Source organism: Alosa pseudoharengus, unplaced genomic scaffold (assembly GCF_046254945.1).
Source record: "Alosa pseudoharengus isolate Yale_2024_CS ecotype anadromous, Long Island Sound unplaced genomic scaffold, YU_APseudo_1.1 YU_APseudo_1.1_scf_24, whole genome shotgun sequence".
Lineage (NCBI taxonomy): Eukaryota > Metazoa > Chordata > Actinopteri > Clupeiformes > Clupeidae > Alosa > Alosa pseudoharengus.
Window position 1 is genome coordinate 27,899,923 of NW_027468689.1, and position 18,142 is coordinate 27,918,064.

Below are 18,142 nucleotides of genomic sequence, written 5' to 3' on the forward strand. Positions count from 1 at the left end.
AACATCCCATATGCACTTGAGATTCTATTCACACAAATATAAAGGTGCATCCTTTAAAGTCTTACACAAACATTTCACAAACCTAAAATGTAAGGTCAATAATACTACCGTTTTGAGCAAGGAATGTATGTGTACTACCAAAGAGGGGGGAATCAAAATGTATGTGCATGGTGGGTGAAATCAGTTCCTGTCATTCTATTATATGCACACATGAGGTAAACACATGACATGTTTATATGTCTTCTAAACAATAATGTCTAATACAGTAATTTCCTGTGTCTTAGCCGTATTGTGTATAAACCGCAGGACAGTGTTTTATGCAAGTTAAAAAAAAACGAAAACCATATTAACTGTCCTCATGTATTAACCTCAATAGCTGAAGACATTTTCCAAAATCAATGATGGGTAGCATGTAGCACACATACATTCCTTTGATATGCACTGTAAGTGTAAGGCAGGCATGATGTTTACTTATCCAAAATAGTAAGTAAATAGTAGTAATAGCAATAGAAGATCCGCAGTCACACAATAAAAAAAATATGAATGGGAGCTATCTGGTGTTCGTGCGAAACAACTCCTATCCTCTTATATACTCTCTTACTGGATCCTGCATCCATCCAACTTTGGCCTGGGATGTTCGTGGCCTTACGTTTCTACTTTTCCCAAATCTAAATATGGGAAATAGCTTCCATGACTCATGCACCACTCAAGCAGCTGAGCTCCAGGATCATGTGCGATTGGTCCTCAGTAGGGGAATCAGAGCTGCCTTCAGTGCACACATGTGCAACATACGTCCTGCAAAATACTCTAATCCGGCCCGCAGCAAATCAAAACACGCTGGCCGACTGCTCTGTGTGCAAGCGCGGAGTCTAAATTTAGTCTATACTGCTTTAAACTTCAATCCAACAGAGGGTACTGTCTATTATTGAACTCACACCAAACACTACTCTTTCTCACGGTCCTAAAATGACCGGTTCAATGCAATGTGTTTCTTAAGCAGTTTTCAATTGTTTCTGTGTTCAATGACAGAAATAGCTGTGATACAGACATAAGACAAATGACAAGCTGCAACTTTAATAGGCTAAAGTTTATAAAAACTTTCAATCCTTTAAATGGGTTTGATATAGTCTAGGTTATCCCTACTGTGAGACTGAATTCTGCAGAGGTGTAAGTAGGTGTCAAATGTCCTACAGAAAAATCATGATCATCATAGAAAAGCATCGTGGAGATAACATGCTGGACACATGCCTCCATACAGCTCAGTAGAAACCCAACCCAATCCAGTCCACATTCACATTTCTGTTGTTTATTTTCTCATCCCTTCCTTTTCAAAAAGCCCACCCCCCAATCAAAGCCCTGGGCCATGTAACATGATACCTTTCCTGGAACACAAACAGGAAACAGGTGCATTTCGACCAATCGACATGATTAGAGATGACAAGCGAGCAATCAAAAGAGGGGTAGGGGGGTCAGGGCTGTTGTCAGAGCCAATGAGATTCCCTGAGTAGATATTTCTGACAAGTACTAGGAAGCAGAGACATCCACCATCTTGCTGTATGTGTATGTGGGTGCACAGGACAAATATACTGCATGTGGATTATAAGTCTTTATGTTTGCTGTTCTTATTCCTGCATGTTTACATAGCGGATTGATGTGTTTGCATGTCTGTGTCTGTGACATCTACGTACGTGTGTGTGTGTGTGTGTGTGGTTGTTGTTGTTTAAAAGCTTACCTGCAGAAACTGTGTGAACTCCAGGTAGGTGAGACGTTTCTTGCGGTCATGGCCGAAGTGCAGGTGGACAAACTCACAGTCCCAGTTGAAAGGGATGTGATGGTGCACCGTTGTCTGGCTAAAGATGTCACGCACATTCTCTGTAAGTCCGAAAAAGAAAATACACTCAGTATTTGATCCATTTCCAAACAGTCTAGGCTAAGTCTGAGAGAAACTGTGTGGGTATGTGTGAGAAACAGAGTATAAATGTATGTATGTGTGCATGTTTGTGTTTGTGTGTATTTGTGTTTGTGTGTGTGTGTGTGTGTGTATGTGCGTACGCAAGTTTGTGTGTGTGTGTGTATGCTTGTGTGTGTGTGTGTGTACGTGCATGTTTGTGTGTGTGTGTGCGTATGCTTGTGTGTGTGTGTGTGCGTGCATGCATGGTGTGTGTGTGTGTACATATTACATATGCTTGTGTGTGTGTGTGTGTGCATGCGTGCATGCATGGTGTGTGTGTGGGTGTGTGTGTGTGGGTGTATGTGTGTGTGTGTGTGTCAAAGAAAGGGTCAAGGGTCCTGCACATAACAACCTGCTTTGTAATGTTGTGTGCATGTGCGTGTGCAACTTTTCAGCTTAGTTTGTAATCCAAAATAGCCCCCAACAACCTAACAATTGTGTAAAGACGAGAGTCCAAGCCTGTCAGACTTGATGTGAACACACACAGTCCTTACCAAAAGAGATATCTCCAGTGCCAGTCTTGTCAAAGAGCTGGAAGGCCACTATGAAGAGAGCGTCTGGCACACATAGTACAGACTCAAAGGCCAAGAACTCCTGAAAAGAAATGAGCCTGGGGGAGGGAGGGAGAGAGAGAGAGAGAGAGAGAGTGGAAGAGGGGGAGAGATGAGCCAAGATAGGCACACATGCATTCATTCAATCTTGTAAATAAATACACAATATATGGATATATATGCTACATTTGGCAACAAGCAGGCAGTTGTGATGTCATGATTAACAAATAATATCAGCCAATGTAACCTTAAATAGGTTGTAGAGAAATATTAATAGTAAAAAATCCAAGAGGGCTCTAGATATTTTTAAGTTCATCCATTTGAAATATGGTTAACACATTTCCAGATTTATGCCCTCCAAAAGAGAATGACTCCCAGCAGCCTTCAGTGAAATGGTCTGGGCTGGCTGGAGAGAATGGCCCTGTTCAAATCAGGACACCATTACTACCACAGACAAGCCCAAAGAGGGGAGGAGCGGTGTCTTCTAAGCCATCTCCAAAACATTCATATCAAACTTATCAAAAGGGATGGCATGGACAGTTCAAATAACAGGAGTTTGATCTAAGGATATATATACCATCTTCCAGCAGTGGACAGACAGTTTGTTGTGGTGACTAGAAGTTTTTTAAACAAATATACTAAATAGAAGAAGCAGTGTGCCTTTGCACAATTCTCTCATTATTTAGCCGACATGAACCACCCTGAGCCTTTGAAGAGTGCCCTGCAGTCCATTTCACACTTGACTGGAGGTCACATCACAACCGGTGGGCACCAGGTCAAAGCAGTGCCTGTTTGCCTTCATGACCACTACACATGACCCACATCAAATACACATGTTATATCACTACACCGTGTACTACATAGGCAGGGGGACGGCAATCAATAGATAAATGGACACACTGCATATAACTGTAGTATAACTCAATTACTCTTTTAGTGGTATAGTATTCATTTAATACATCATTTTCATATAGAATTGTATTTGCAATATTTAATATTTGTATATTTAACAGACTCTAAGTGAGCAATAGTCCCAGTAGTTGTCTGTGTTGAATCCTGATATGTGGCCCTGCGCTCTGATACAGTATGCGCAGCAGGACTGTGGCTTTTATGACTCTGCTCAAGTGTTTGCTCCTATTATTACACTGACTTCATAAAGCAAGGCTAGGCACTGTACTACTGTAATGGCTCGTAATGACATTAAGACTTGGCTTCATTCCCACTCAGTCTTATCTAATCACAGGGAGGACATTACCAGGAGCTTGACTGAGGAGCACAATAATCATATCTGTCAATGTAGAGAGTAATAACACTGCCATTAGATTTGATAACATGGCAGTGTAAGCACGTGTGTGTGCGTCATAGGAAGCCAATGTCCGAGTATGGGTCAGAAAAAAAGGCCTGGTCGGTCTGCTTTTAAATTCTATTCATCTTACTAAAGAAAGGGAGGGAGGGAGCGTCCAGATGCAAATGGACAAGAAAAAGGGAGGTTTGAGAGGAGAGCCGGCATGTGTGAGTGTATGTGCTCCTCACCCATCTTTGGTTGTGTCAGCCACACCAGCAATGAGCTGCACAGTTTTGGGGTTGTGGTGGACCTGCGCGTGAAGGCCGAGGTACTTCTGCACAAAGTCCGCCGGGGTCATAAACCGCTCCCCCTCCTTGTCCAAAACACTTGCATACTACAATGGAGAAAACACACACACCCCCACACCCACACACACACACACACACACACAAACACACAGATCACCATCTGCAACATATGCAGACACTTTAACTCTCTATACTCAGTACTAGGGTTGCAAAGGGGCGGAAAATTTCCGGTGAATTTCTGGAAACTTATCGGAAACTTTCCATGGGAAGTTAATTTGGGGAATTTTGGAAATATTCCAAATTGGAAACTTTCATGGAATTAAAGGAAATTATGGGAATTTACGGGAATTAACTGGGAATGTTTGGTAATTCCTACTGTTTCATATACAGACATTAACATTTTGTTTCGTAATAAGCAATATGATTTGTTTGTTCGTATTTTCGCTTAGCTTAGCATACAAAGATAGCTAACATGCTACCAGGAATCCCATTCTCTGCCTATGGTTTACTAGCGTGCTAAGCTAGCAACACTGAAACCACTGAACTGCCCAAGATACACCACGCCACTCAACAACAAAATCCAATTGGTTGGAACATTTACTGACAATCAGTTTGTTCAGTTAGAATCCCAGAAAATGGTAAAACAAATAACAATATAATGACACAACATACCATCCCAACCAAACCAAACCTAGATTAAATTATATATAAATTGTCAATCTTAATCAGACAGATTAATCGTCCCATTACAGTTTATGCAAAATGACGTACACCTATTTGAATGAGGACAAAAGTGAAGACAAGCCCATAACTGGACAACTCTGTTTGCAAACTTCCCCCAGTTTCACACCAGTTATTCCCACGAGGTGACATTTTCACTGGGAATTTATTTTCCCAATGCACATGAACGCATCATAGGTTTACTTTATGTCTAGTAGCCTATGCAGATTGCTGTGTGCATGGGATTGACGTATGTGCAGGGTAGAAATTTGACTGAAATTGCATTAAATCAGGTTGTTTTAACTAATATTATGCTGCAAGATGGGGTTTTGTCCACTACATTTAAGTTCCCTGTTATAGACTAATTTGCCATATTAAAAATTCCCAGTTTATTCCCATTAATTCCCGTTTTTTTCCTGTTAATTTCAGTATATTCCCGTTAATTCCCATGGAAGGTTTCCGACTATGAAAATTCACGGAATTTTGCAACCCTACTCAGTACTAGAAATGTAACTTTTCAGATGCCTTTTCAGATGTCTGAAAGTATTCTGCAGTATGTAGCTCTCAGTACTTTCATTTAGTTCTCTCTAGCGTGTAACACACTCAAAAATTGTTGCCTGGTATGACATCATACACCTCTATCAGCTCAAACTGCACCCACAGGCATAGTGTGGTACGACAAAGCATTACTGGTAACAAATGCTCCTGAAAATGAAAGTGAAAATACAACAATCTTAGCTCTGCTATCTCCTTGCAAATAAACACGTTCATGTAATCACTTACAGACACTGGTACTCTCTCCCTCACACACACACGCAGGTTGACACATTATCCTTCCTTAAGAAATGCTCAATCAGCATCCTCACAGATAAGGACTTGAAAGTGTGCGCTTGTTTAGTGTGTGTGTGTGTGTGTGTGTGTGTGTGTGCGCATGAGCACCAGAGGTGGCACAGTAACACAGAACACATGTATGTCATGCACAGACAGTTCAACAAAGGTTACTACTACAGCCAGAGTAACATCCAAAGGGCACCACTGTGGCACATGTTTGCAGCGTGATCCACAGACAATCAAACAGCACGGTACTGAGCGTCACCTTTCTTCTCCATATTACCACCGTCTAAATCAGTGGTCCCCAAACGTTTTCTTCCGAGGGCCAGCTCACTATGCCTGGCTCTAAGAGAGGGCCAGAGACTCGGAGTATATCAGTAACCATAAATAGCTCAGTGCTGTGAACAACAGCAGTCTTAGTTGAATATTCCATTACATTTACAATGTAATACCATTGTTAGCTGTGTTTATGTTGCCATCATGCCATATCAGTGTAAAATGTAGCTCAAATGAAATAATGCTGATAAAAAGACTTTTGGCAGGGAGTCCCAAAAGTATATTTTATTCAAAATGTGTGAACTCTGAACTCTGTGTCTTTGCATACACAGCTCATATTATGAACAAGTAATATCCTACAAATAATTCAAATAAAACTATGAGAGTTTTATGAAGTGCTGGCAAAAACATAAATGACCCACCATTCTAACTTAACGAGTGAATAAAAAATAGAAATAATCATCCCAGAAAGTCCCAGAAATATGACTTGAACAGAAGTTAGTTATTAACAATTAATTGATGAACTTTTAGAATACTTTGAGCACTGATGCAGTCAGCATAGGCCTCTTACATCTTTGCAGGTAGGCCTACATTTCATTCTGTTTTCAACGGCAAACGCAAAATAGCGCCAAAACAACCACCAGTGGACAAAAAGAGTATTACATGTGTACTGTTAAGACTCGCCATAGAGAATGAATGGGTGAAATTGCGGAGGTCATAGTTTGACGATGTCATACTCCCGTGCGGGCCAGATGCTATATACCACGTACATGATTTGGGGGGCCATCCAAAATGAGGTGGCGGGCCGTAGTTTGGGGACCACTGGTCTAAATCAACATTACTCTCACTTTTAAAGAGCTAAACATAGATAGATAGATAGATACTTTATTGATTCTCAAGGGGAAATTCAAGGGTCTCAGTAGCATACAGACATAACACACAACATGCACTTACAGCAGAAATGGTAAACATAAGTGTAAGTATAAACATATAACTAAACTCCGCTGTACAATAAAGACAATAGAAGATAAGACAGATAAGAAAACTAACAAAACTAAATATTAAATACACTATATAAGTTAAAATAAGAAAGTCCAATGTTGCTTGAGGGTGATAAGACGCTTGTAGTGACCGGGCCAGGACTGGTGAGGTGCTAAAGGGAGTGAGTGTCATGGTGAAGGTGCAAACAGTAGTCCAACCATAGTCCTTAAGTTATGTGTGCCTGGCAAGGTGCTCAAGAGAGTGAGTGTCATGGTGAAGGTGCAAAAAGTAGTCCAACATTAGTCCAACAGTGCAAGAGTAAGGTCTAGAGACCAGCATAAATAATATAGACAAATAGGAGAGTAAAGTGTAGTGTAGACAAGGTAAAATAAAAAACTATTTCAGTGCAAGAACAGGTTGAGGTAATAGGGTTATAGCCATTCATTCATTCAGTATTGTATCAGAAGCCTGACCGCAGCCATTGATCATGTGTGCTAAAATAGCATGAAAAACAGTGTAGCAGTAAAACAGTAGTGAAAACATTAGGCTGTGTACAATAGTAGAACAGTAGTAAAACAGTAGTAAGCAGTAGTAAGCAGTAGTAGTGGGCAGTCAGTACTCAAAAAACATGGACATGGAGAGGGTGGAGAGGCAGACAGACTAAGCAGAGAAGTCGATCTCTCCTCTTCCCTTTAGTGAGGCATTGAACAGTTCAATGGCCTTAGGAACAAATGACTTCCTCAGCCTTTCAGTTGTGCATGGCAGTGAGCGAAGTCTCCAGCTGATCAAGCTCTTTTGGTTTTTGATAGTGCTGTAGAGCGGATGACATTCATTGTCCAAGATGTTAATCAGTTTGTTTAGGGTCCTTTTGTCAGATATTGACGTGATGCACTCCAGTTCAGCTCCCACTACAGAGCCAGCCTTCCTTACCAGCCTGTCAAGTCGCCCAGCATCCTTCTTCTTTGTGCTTCCTCCCCAGCATACCACTGCATAGAAGAGGGCGCTGGCCACAACAGACTGATAGAACATCCTGAGGAGCTTGCTGCACACATTGAAGGACCGCAGCCTCCTCAGGAAGTACAGCCTGCTCTGTCCTTTCTTGTAGAGTGCATCAGTGTTGGCTGACCAGTCCAGTTTATTGTCCAGGTGGAGACCCAGATACTTGTAGGTGCTTACCACCTCCACATTGACCCCATCAATGGAGACTGGTAGCAGAGCGGGCTTAGACCTTCGGAAATCCACCACCATCTCCTTGGTCTTTGAAGTGTTTAGTTGAAGGTGATTGAGTTCGCACCACTGCACAAAGTCCTCCACCAGGCTCCTGTACTCCTCCTCTTGCTCGTCCCTGATACACCCCACAATTGCAGTGTCATCAGAAAACTTCTGCATGTGGCATGACTCGGTGTTGTAGCGGAAGTCAGATGTGTACAGGGTGAACAGGACTGGAGAGAGCACAGTTCCCTGTGGCGCTCCGGTGCTGCTGATCACAGTGTCACAGAGGCAGTTCTTCAGTCTGACGAACTGTGGTCGCTCGGTCAGGTAATCTGTAATCCAGGTTACCAGGTGAGCGTCCACACCCATCTGCAAGAGCTTGTCTCCCAGTCTGAGGGGTTGGATGGTGTTAAAAGCACTTGAGAAATCAAAGAACATGATTCTCACAGCACTTTTCCCCTTGTCTAGGTGAGAATGTCCTGTGTAGAAGATAAGTGATGGCATCGTCCACGCCCACTTTCTCTTGGTATGCAAACTGTAAAGGGTCTAGTGCATGGCGTACCTGGGGTCTGAGCATACCTAAGACCAGCCGCTGGCCTGAAGTCATTAAGCTCGCTGGGGTGTGGTTTCTTGGAAACGGGGGTGAGACATGATGTCTTCCACAGTGTTGGAACTTGTCCGAGACGTAGACTCCAGTTGAAGATGTGCTTCAGTGGCTCCTCCAGTTCAGCAGCACAGGCCTTGAGCAGCCTTGGACACAGGTCTGTCAGGCCCGGCTGCCTTACGAGGATGGAGTTTTTTTTAAAAGATAACTTACTTGGTCCGCTGAAATGATGGGGGGGGTGAGGCGAGTGGAGGGTGAGGAGGAGGAGGGGTGCTTCTGTGAGGGTTGTCGTGGCTAGAGACTGATGGCCATTGGCTGAAGCCATTGTTGTCGCACTGCTCGTGGTCACCATGTGGGGGAGAGGTGAGATAGCCTGATCAGCAGTGATGATGGGGGGGGGAAGGGAGGGGAGGGGGGAAGCATCTGAGGTCTGTGTGTCTGATGGCTGTTGACTGAGGTCGTTGTCACCTCTTTGTTCGTGGTAGCCATGTGGGGGAGGGGTGCAATATCCAGTGATGGTGGGGGTGAGTGTTGCACTGGTAATGAGGTGGGGTGGGGGCTGGGGGATGGGCAATCGAACCTGTTGTAAAAGTGGTTCAGCTGGTTCGCCCTGTCCAGGTCTCCCTCCACAGAGCTGCTGCTCTTCTTAAGAAGAGGATGTAGAGGTTATCTATGTGCTAGAGAATGTAGAGGTTATCTATGTGCTAGCTGACCTGGCCACAAACTTCCTTTGTGTTTTTTCTTTGAGAATTCAAGATTGCCCAGAGCAAGCTGGTGACCCGAGCCAACACACTCCACCCCACAAATTCTGGCTCATTAATGGAAGCGTTCCCTACGAATAATTAATCAAGACTCAAGTTTCAACTGTATTCCCTTGAGGGGAGAAACTGTAGCTTACTTTCATGCAATGGTGAGCCATTATTAGAGAAAAAGATTAGCTTTCTCTCACATGAGCATGGCTTAGACTGTGTGAGTGTGTGTATATGTGTGTGTGACTGTGCGCGCGCACACTTGTGTGTGTTTTAAGCAATCTTAGGCTCTAGTGTGTGAGCACAGAAATCTGAGGTAGAAGCTGCACTTTCAAGGTCAACCACCCCAATGTTGTCAAAACCATTACATGCTTTTGAACATACTTACATTAGCACTTTCCCTAGCCTAGAAATCTAGACGCACTCTAGCGGCAGCAAATGTAATTTTCAGCCAGGGTAGTCTAGCAACTCTCCGTTGGCTTGCGAGCTGGAAAAATGAAACTTCAATCAGGCCAATCACATCGTGCATAGAGTCGGCGACGGTTCCGCGTGAATTCCCTGCTACTTGAAAACAATGAAGATGGATGCTGCTGCTGCTGGCGAACAGCGGTCTTTGAATTGATTTGAATTGCGATTCGAGTTAAGCTTTTTTTAAATTGCCAAAAGTTTGATCAACTAGTAGCCAACTAGCTCCACTGGTGGGAAAATGCATGGGAGTCATGAGTTGTAGCGCTATCCTATTGCATGCAGAGGAAATTTGAAAGATAACCGTTTATCCTGCCTCTCGGATTGAGCAGTGCCAATGGTAAGTTCCCAGACCCTAAATCTTGATGTGGGTCTGGCTCGTCAGGCTACATTTTCCCAAGACCGACTAAGTATTTTAAAGACATTCCAAACTAACATTTCACTGCAGTCTCCTTCAAGAAATCTAAAACACACAACTATCTCTAATGTATATAAACAGTGTCATATTTTACACTGTTCCACATTGCTCCATACAAAGTTTCCCTACACTGTCATGTAGTCATATGCGTGTGAAATGAAAGTCAAGGACAACTGCCTGACATATGACATTCAAAAAGCCGATCATCAATATCATATATTTTGTCATCATCAATATCATATCACCTGGTTCCCTTATCATTCTCTCTATCCTCCCGAAGCAAGGATTGACTGGGAGGGAATGACAGCCTCAACATTAGCATGTCTAACATGAAAGGCAATTCAGCCAGGCATGTCAGAGTAACCTCTGGAACATGGAACAAACATAGCCTGCATAACACATGCACATTCTCTCTCTCGCGCTCGCTCACTCACACACACACTGCACTCAGTCACATGAACAGCACAACTGCACAACAACATCACCCCTTCTTGTCATGCAAACACAAACACAATGTGTGATCAATCACAACCTCTGTGACTTTCCTAGTAAACACCAGCATGAAACAACAGGCATTGGCATACCACACATACCATACACACACATTCCTGGTGGTTTCCACCACACCACACTGGAAAGTGTGTGTAGACAATATAGCCAAATAAAGGTATCCTTTAATAAAAAATAAATAAAGATAACATTAACCCATTGTTTTTTGCCTTTATTGTTTTACTGAAGGTGTAATCCATTAGACTAGTTTTTAAGCAACCCACTGCATACCAGACATCAATTTCAACATATTTGCACATCTAACTACAACCAAAAAATGATTTCACATTTCCCTGGAGTAACAGCAACCAAAACAGTAAGACGGGACCCATAAACATTCATCACCCTGAAGATTCCTAAAAAACAACACTGGGAGTGGCGTCAATTTGTATTTCTGGTCCGCTACAATGTCACGATAATGTTACTTACCTTTTGAAAGATGACCTTCAATTCGTTGGGGTCGGCCCGTTTGGTTGACTGCACCTGCAAATACATTGGCCGGAGGTTACTCACAAAAGTATACTGGAATGAGTAAATAGTCACACGGCCCAAGCCACCAACTGGTTACCATAAACCTCCTGACATCTTCATAAAATGTAATATGGGTGAGACTTCAAAACACAAGACTCGCTCACTGCAGCGAACGGTTAGCAATCAAGTCCAGCTCGACATTTAATTTGTTTAGCAGTTTGGAGCACACACACTGCTTTTACACCCATGCTGAAAGTCAAGAGGCTTAGCAAAGTTATGCTGGTTTCTAACAAGTCCTAACACCTCCGAGGTTAAACCGGGAACATGCAGACAGAACCTATAACTATATAGCTACGTGCTACACATCACAGCAATCACATCAACATAGCAGGTAAGTTTAGCTGGCTATACTAAAGAAATGATCACGAAGCACAGGCAGCCACTACACTGACACGATATCAGGAAGATGCTGAGGGCAAGAACTCTATTATCTAATCTGGATAAGCGCAGAACATTACTAGCCACGGCAGTCACAAGGCTAGTTATGTTCATTGAAGGCCAAACAGAGGCCAGTCGGGAGCACAATGATGCTCGTGCGGGAGCGTGCGTACCGCTCACCTTCCGAAAAACCTACTCAATCACACCCGACAGCCCTACCATCATTCCTCTCGCTCGCTACCTTAAACAGAAAAACAAGTTAACAGCATTAGAAACAGTTTCTGGAAAGTGTAGTATTGCCGAAGTCACCTTGACCGCCATGCTTCTTCTGACGTCACCGACACTGGCGCAGGCGCTCGCGTTGTCGTGGTCGTAGCGTGATTCCAGAGGAGCGCAGCAGCAGCATGTGCGGATTTCACTTACGTGATGATGTAAGATGCTGGGGACAATCAATGTACGTTTGTCGAAGATGATCTGCAATCACTTCTCCGCACAGAAACGGACTGTTCTAAACGTCTCCGACTGGATGATGCAAGAGAGGACATTCTTGCATCTTCCGGGAAATTACTCCAGTTTGGTGATGTTCTGCTGTCGGCTTTGCTGTTGAGAGAGGGATAGACTGAGCAAAAGCTGCTTTGGACAAAAGACAACTTTCATGAACTTATAGTGAAGAGTCTCCACGCTCATTGTCCGTCAAAAAATGAAATTATTTTAACTTGGTCGCGCAACGTTTCGCGTCGCCTGCCTGCCTCCCGGCGCTATCGCTTGCAGTCAAATAGACACTTATCTGCTTTAACTCCCCCTGTTTACCCCAATAAAGGCTGCTTGTAAACCTAAGCCTAATCCAGTTATGCGTAAAGGGGTTTTAAAGCACTTTGGCGACGTGCAAGAGACAAATGCAGATTTGCGTTTTTAAGCAGACTTTCGTGTTGAAGTTAAACTTTTTGTGTTGACAGGCGGGTAAGGAAAGCTGGCTCTGTAGTGGGAGCTGAACTGGAGTGCATCACTTCACTATCTGACAAAAGGACCCTGAACAAACTGATAAACATCTTGGACAATGAGTGTCACCCACTCCACAGCACTATTGTTAAGCAGAAGAGCCTGATCAGCTGGAGACTTCGCTCACTGCCTTGCACAACTGACAGACTGAGAAAGTCATTTGTCCCCAGGGCCATTGAACTGTTCAATGCCTCACTTAAGGGAAGAGGAGAGATAGACTTCTCTGCATAGTCTGTCTGCCTCTTCGCCCCCTCCATGTTTGGTACTGTCTGTCCACTAGCCACTTGTACCACTGTCTTTATGCCTCACTGTTTGCGTGCTATATTAGCACAATAGCACATAATAATATGCATAACCCCTCCCCTCCATGCCACAGCAGAACTGTGGCCACACTTATACATTTTCTTAAATAGTTAAATATATAGATATATAGACTTTACTTTACTTTATTTCCGCGTTGTTGCACTGTTGACTTACTCATTTGCACTATCACCATGACCACTATCACCATTGCACTAGGCTACCACCATGACACTCATTCACACAGAGCACCTTAGAGCACCTTACCATACCTTACTATGCACAGAGAATCACAGGCTCAGTCCCTGCCTCAGTCATTGCAAGCGCCTCTGATTTATTAATCACCACTATGTGGATACTGTTTTTAGAATTGATTTAGATTAAGTGTTAGTATAATTTGTATTTTTGTAATTTGTATTTTAGTATATCTTTACATATTGTATTAAGTGTTAGTATAATTTGTATTTGAGTATATTTAGCATATTCTTTATCTTCTACTGCCCTTACTGCTTAGTTGTGTTTTTATATTATATACTTTAATTACTCTTTCTTCTGTTATAGAATGTGTTTGTGTTGTATGTATGCTGCTGAGACCTTGAATTTCCCCTGGGGATCAATAAAGTATCTATCTATCTATCTATCTGTTGCCATCACGAAACAAGTGGACCCCTTGTTGCCAATTAGATGGATTAGGTGTCTACAAACCCCCTCGCAAAAAAGCTCAAAAAGCAACACCTGAACGCTAGTTTTAATGGAGCCTTAACCAAGCAGTAACATAGTATGACTAACTCCTAGTCTACTTATTTGGAGTAGGCTGCATAGGTCTAGTCTACATGGACTATAAAACTATTTGTTTTACAAAGTATCTCTATGTATGTGACAAATAAAATCATTGTATCCTTAAGCTACTAGAGCTAATAACCTACTCAACATCAGCTCTGAATAACAGGTTTTGCAAATGTTTATGAAATGTGTTGATGCATGTTTTTGTGATATTCTCAATTTGCCACAGCTACAGCACTATTCCGCAGTTACATATAGGCGAAGTAAGGTTAGTTCACAAAAGCTAGCCATTTTTTTATGCACAGAGTGCAACCCAAAGCGCTTAATAGGCTACATACGGGAAATTGGTAAAAGTCGAAGTTCACAATCAACTCAGATTGTGTTGTGGGAAATTGAACATTGCCACTGTTTATTTTTTTCTATTTATAGCCTAACCCCTTTCTATTTATACACTCCTATTTGACTTTAAACATTAACCATTCTAGCTTTCTACTTTGGCATTTTGACCCAGACTGGCTTCTTATCAGTCTGAGAGCACTGGGGGGTTACAGTGACACTGTCAGTGTTCCGTAATCATTAACTACTACAGTAGCTTATTGAACATTTACACCGTGGAGGTAGTGATTTTTGTTTAAAATATATAAACATAATTGCTTTGTGCTTTTTCCCCCCAATTCTATTTAATAAAAAAAAAACAAGCAAAGTATCAATATTTCAGGACAGACAGGATTCCCCAAGCTACACAATAGCTGATCTCCTCTATGACTTTAAGGAATGCACCAAAGGTCCAACCTGACATCGTTTCTGACTAACTGGGTGTGTAGCTCTCTTTCCTTTTCATTGGAAGTGGTGTCTTTTTAGGCTCACTTGTTGTGTGATGTGTCACATCCACCAATGCGAGACAAAATGTAGTTTAGTATCCATTGTCTCTCTCTCACTTGATTAAACCTAAAAATACACCACTTCAAATGAAAAGGAAAGAGAGCTAGACACCCAGTTAGTCATAAACGATGTCAGGTTGGACCTTTGGTCTGGGCCACACAACCGACATGTAAATGAGACAAGAAGAGAGGAATGATCAAGCCTAAGCTGGTTGTCATTATGAGCGCCCAAAGAACATGTCCGAGAGCTGCACTCATCTTCTCCTAAAGGCCCAGTGGGCATTCAGCAGCTGCTCCTCGAACAAGGAGCTTACACTCACAGGTCAAAGGTCATCTTTGTTCTCTTGATGGGACTGAGCAGGGAGCAGGTGCACACATGCATAACTACTCACACATGTCCTGTCTGTCCATGGCCACAGTCTAATACAAATATATATATATATATATATATATTTCAAATCTTCATCATAAATATTTTGGGACTGGCAATCTTGCTTCTTGGTATGTGTAAATGCAAGGCAGCATGTCTTTTCATCCGAGTCTTCCTTCAGGCATTCATCCCGGCTGGTCTAAGTGGCCAGACCAGTCAGAGAGGCGCAGCATGTTTGTGGTTTTGTTTAAAGTGACCCTTTGTGAGAATCTGGGGAGACGGACTGGGCTGTCTAAAGAGCTTTATAGCTGCAGGTGCATGACTCGCCACAGCCACAAGCCTGAACCATGTTAAGCTTCCCTGTCTCTCTCTCTCTCACTCCGTCTCTCTCTCTCACTCACTCTGTCTCTCTCTGTTTGTGCGTGTGTGTATACTGTGCCTGTGCACTCCTTTAACATATCAACTAACTGGGACCTGCCATTGGTGAAGAGGTTCTACACTTGTAAATTGAGATAAGTTGTTTAGATAGATAGATAAACAGATAAATAGATAGATAGATAGATAGATAGATATACTTTATTGATCCCTAGGGGAAATAACAGCAGAAAAATTAAAAGTATATAATATAAAAAACACAACTTAAGCAATAAGGACTGTAGAAGATAAAGAATATACTAAATATACAAAATACAAATTATACTAAATAAAACTTGAGGGACTGAGCCTGTGGTTCTCAGTGCATAAGGTAAGGTAAGGTGCTCTGTGTGAATGAGTGTCATGGTGATGGTGCAAATGAGTAAGTCAAACAGTGCAACAGTGCAAGAATAAAGTCTATATATCTATATATAAATAACTATATTAAGAAAGGTATGTGGCATGGAGGGAGGGGTTGTGCATATGTGCTAATACAGCACGCAAACAGTGAGGCAGAAGACAAATGTAAAGTGAATAGTGGACAGACAGTTCAAGACATTGGAGGTGGTGAAGAGGCAGACAGACTATGCGGAGAAGTCTATTTCTCCTCTTCCCTTAAGTGATGCATTAAACAGTTCAATGGCCCTGGAGATGAATGACTTCCTCAGTCTGTCTGTTGTGCAAGGCAGTGAGTGAGTTTAGCAAGTTAAAAAAAGAGTGCTCTTAACATGCATCCAGTAAGGGGATTGCATTCAATACTCACCATCAATTCAGAAGATGCGAGTGAAGTCCACAGATTGATGTCAGACACTAGACAATGATATCATCACAATGACATTGGATACACCAAAACATCCGGGGACTATAGGGCTCAAATTCTGTAACAACTGAACTGTTCATGTAGTCAGAGTTTTCCTCTGATATGCTCCACAAATGGTTGGATTGTAATAATTATTCTTTGTCCCATTTATGTAAACACAGTAAACCCACGATGGCAACATCATTATCACTCACACTGTGGACACAGTCTTTTGAGGCCATCTTATTAAATATCTGTCCACACATTATATACCTGACCAGAACATGGTTATTTTGCATGCCCACATTAGAGAAAGTGTCTGTGTATGTGTGTGTGTGTGTGTATGTGTGTGTGTGTGTGCAGTGTTGGGAGTAACGAGTGTGACGCCCCAGCTGGTCAGTGCTGGGTCTTGTCGCGCTTCCTGCTCTTTGTCTGTGTTGGCTCTGCTGCTGTTCTTTGTGTGGCCTACAGGGGGAGCTTTGCAGAATGGCGTGGGCTAATTGCGCCAGCGATTAGGGCAGGATATAAGCGGGTCCCGGGAGCCTGCTTCAATCTCTCTCGCTCTCTCTCTCTCTCCGCTTCCGCTGACTGCCATTCCAGAGTTGCGGGGTGCTGTCGTTGCGGCCGGGCGGGCTGCGCCCTGTTAGTTTCTTTTGGTTTTGCACTTCACCTCACTATGCTGACATACACTACAGACTTGCTTTACACTTCATTCACTGACTTTTGTACATAGTTCATTTATTTAATAAATTTCTTCTTAATTTTGAGCAGCGTGTGGTCTCCCCTTTTATGTTGTGTTTGCCTTGAGCCGGGCAGGCACAACACGAGTTACAAAAGTAATGTAATTACTGTAATATATTGCTTTTTGCTGTAACACAGTAATGTAAGGCATTACAAAAAACAATTGGTTAATATTTTACTCGGTACAAACTTCAGTAAGGCGCATTACAATGCATTTTAACCTGAAATTAAGTGGTGTTATGTTTTGATACATATTCACAGACAATTGCGCAAATAGCAGAACGTATCTCCTGTTACTGGTTGAAGATAAATGTGGTGATAAATGTACCATAGGACAGTGGTTTTCAAAGTGGGGGCCGGGGCCCCCTGGGGGGCCGCGAGGGGGTGCCAGGGGGGCCTCAGCTAGTTGGAAGGAAAAATAGAAGAAACAAATAAATACATTTGAAAAATATAAAATATACCTATTACTATGAGGGTTGTTATACAATGCCATGATAATAATGTCATATCTTAACATTATATTTCCCATGATAATGACTGGGAATAATAGTAGCGTGATAGCTTTCATATAGCAGAAAGCCCCAAATACAATTTTTACACACTGTATTTTTTTATTTTATTTTACTGCTACATATACTTTGTGAAACGTATAACGAGCGGCATGGCCCTTTGCCATAATGTGCAACGTAACGCATGCGCTATGTGCGCACACTCACAGATCAAGGTCAAGGTCAAGGCAACTTTATTGTCCCCGAGGGGCAATTAATTGCACAGCCAGCAGACAGACACAAGGACAAGACACACAACAATACATAACAATACAACAATACATAACAATACAACAATACATAACAATACAACAATACATAACAATACAACAATACATAACAATACAACAATACATAACAATACATAACAATACAACAATACATAACAATACAACAATACATAACAATACATAACAATACATAACAATACATAACAATACAACAATACATAACAATACAACAATACATAACAATACAACAATACAACAATACATAACA

The 18,142-nt window shown here is 42.2% G+C and overlaps 1 protein-coding gene across 2 annotated transcripts in view; it reads right to left on the reverse strand.

Moving 5' to 3' along the window:
- The window catches only part of slc25a12 (solute carrier family 25 member 12), a 27,199-nt gene extending 14,659 nt beyond the window's left edge, over positions 1-12,540 (reverse strand). Inside the window, exons 1-5 of one of the 2 annotated variants that reach the window (XM_076303640.1) lie at positions 12,119-12,540; positions 11,330-11,383; positions 4,036-4,181; positions 2,446-2,561; positions 1,733-1,872 (exon numbers count right to left, since the gene is read on the reverse strand). In XM_076303640.1, the coding sequence (XP_076159755.1) occupies positions 1,733-1,872; positions 2,446-2,561; positions 4,036-4,181; positions 11,330-11,383; positions 12,119-12,130 (468 nt within the window). In that variant the 5' untranslated portion in view covers positions 12,131-12,540. Of the gene's footprint in view, positions 1-1,732; positions 1,873-2,445; positions 2,562-4,035; positions 4,182-11,329; positions 11,384-11,989; positions 12,012-12,118 lie in introns of those variants that run through there. The other variant, XM_076303641.1, reaches the window with a different exon arrangement.
- Positions 12,541-18,142: the final 5,602 nt, after the last annotated feature.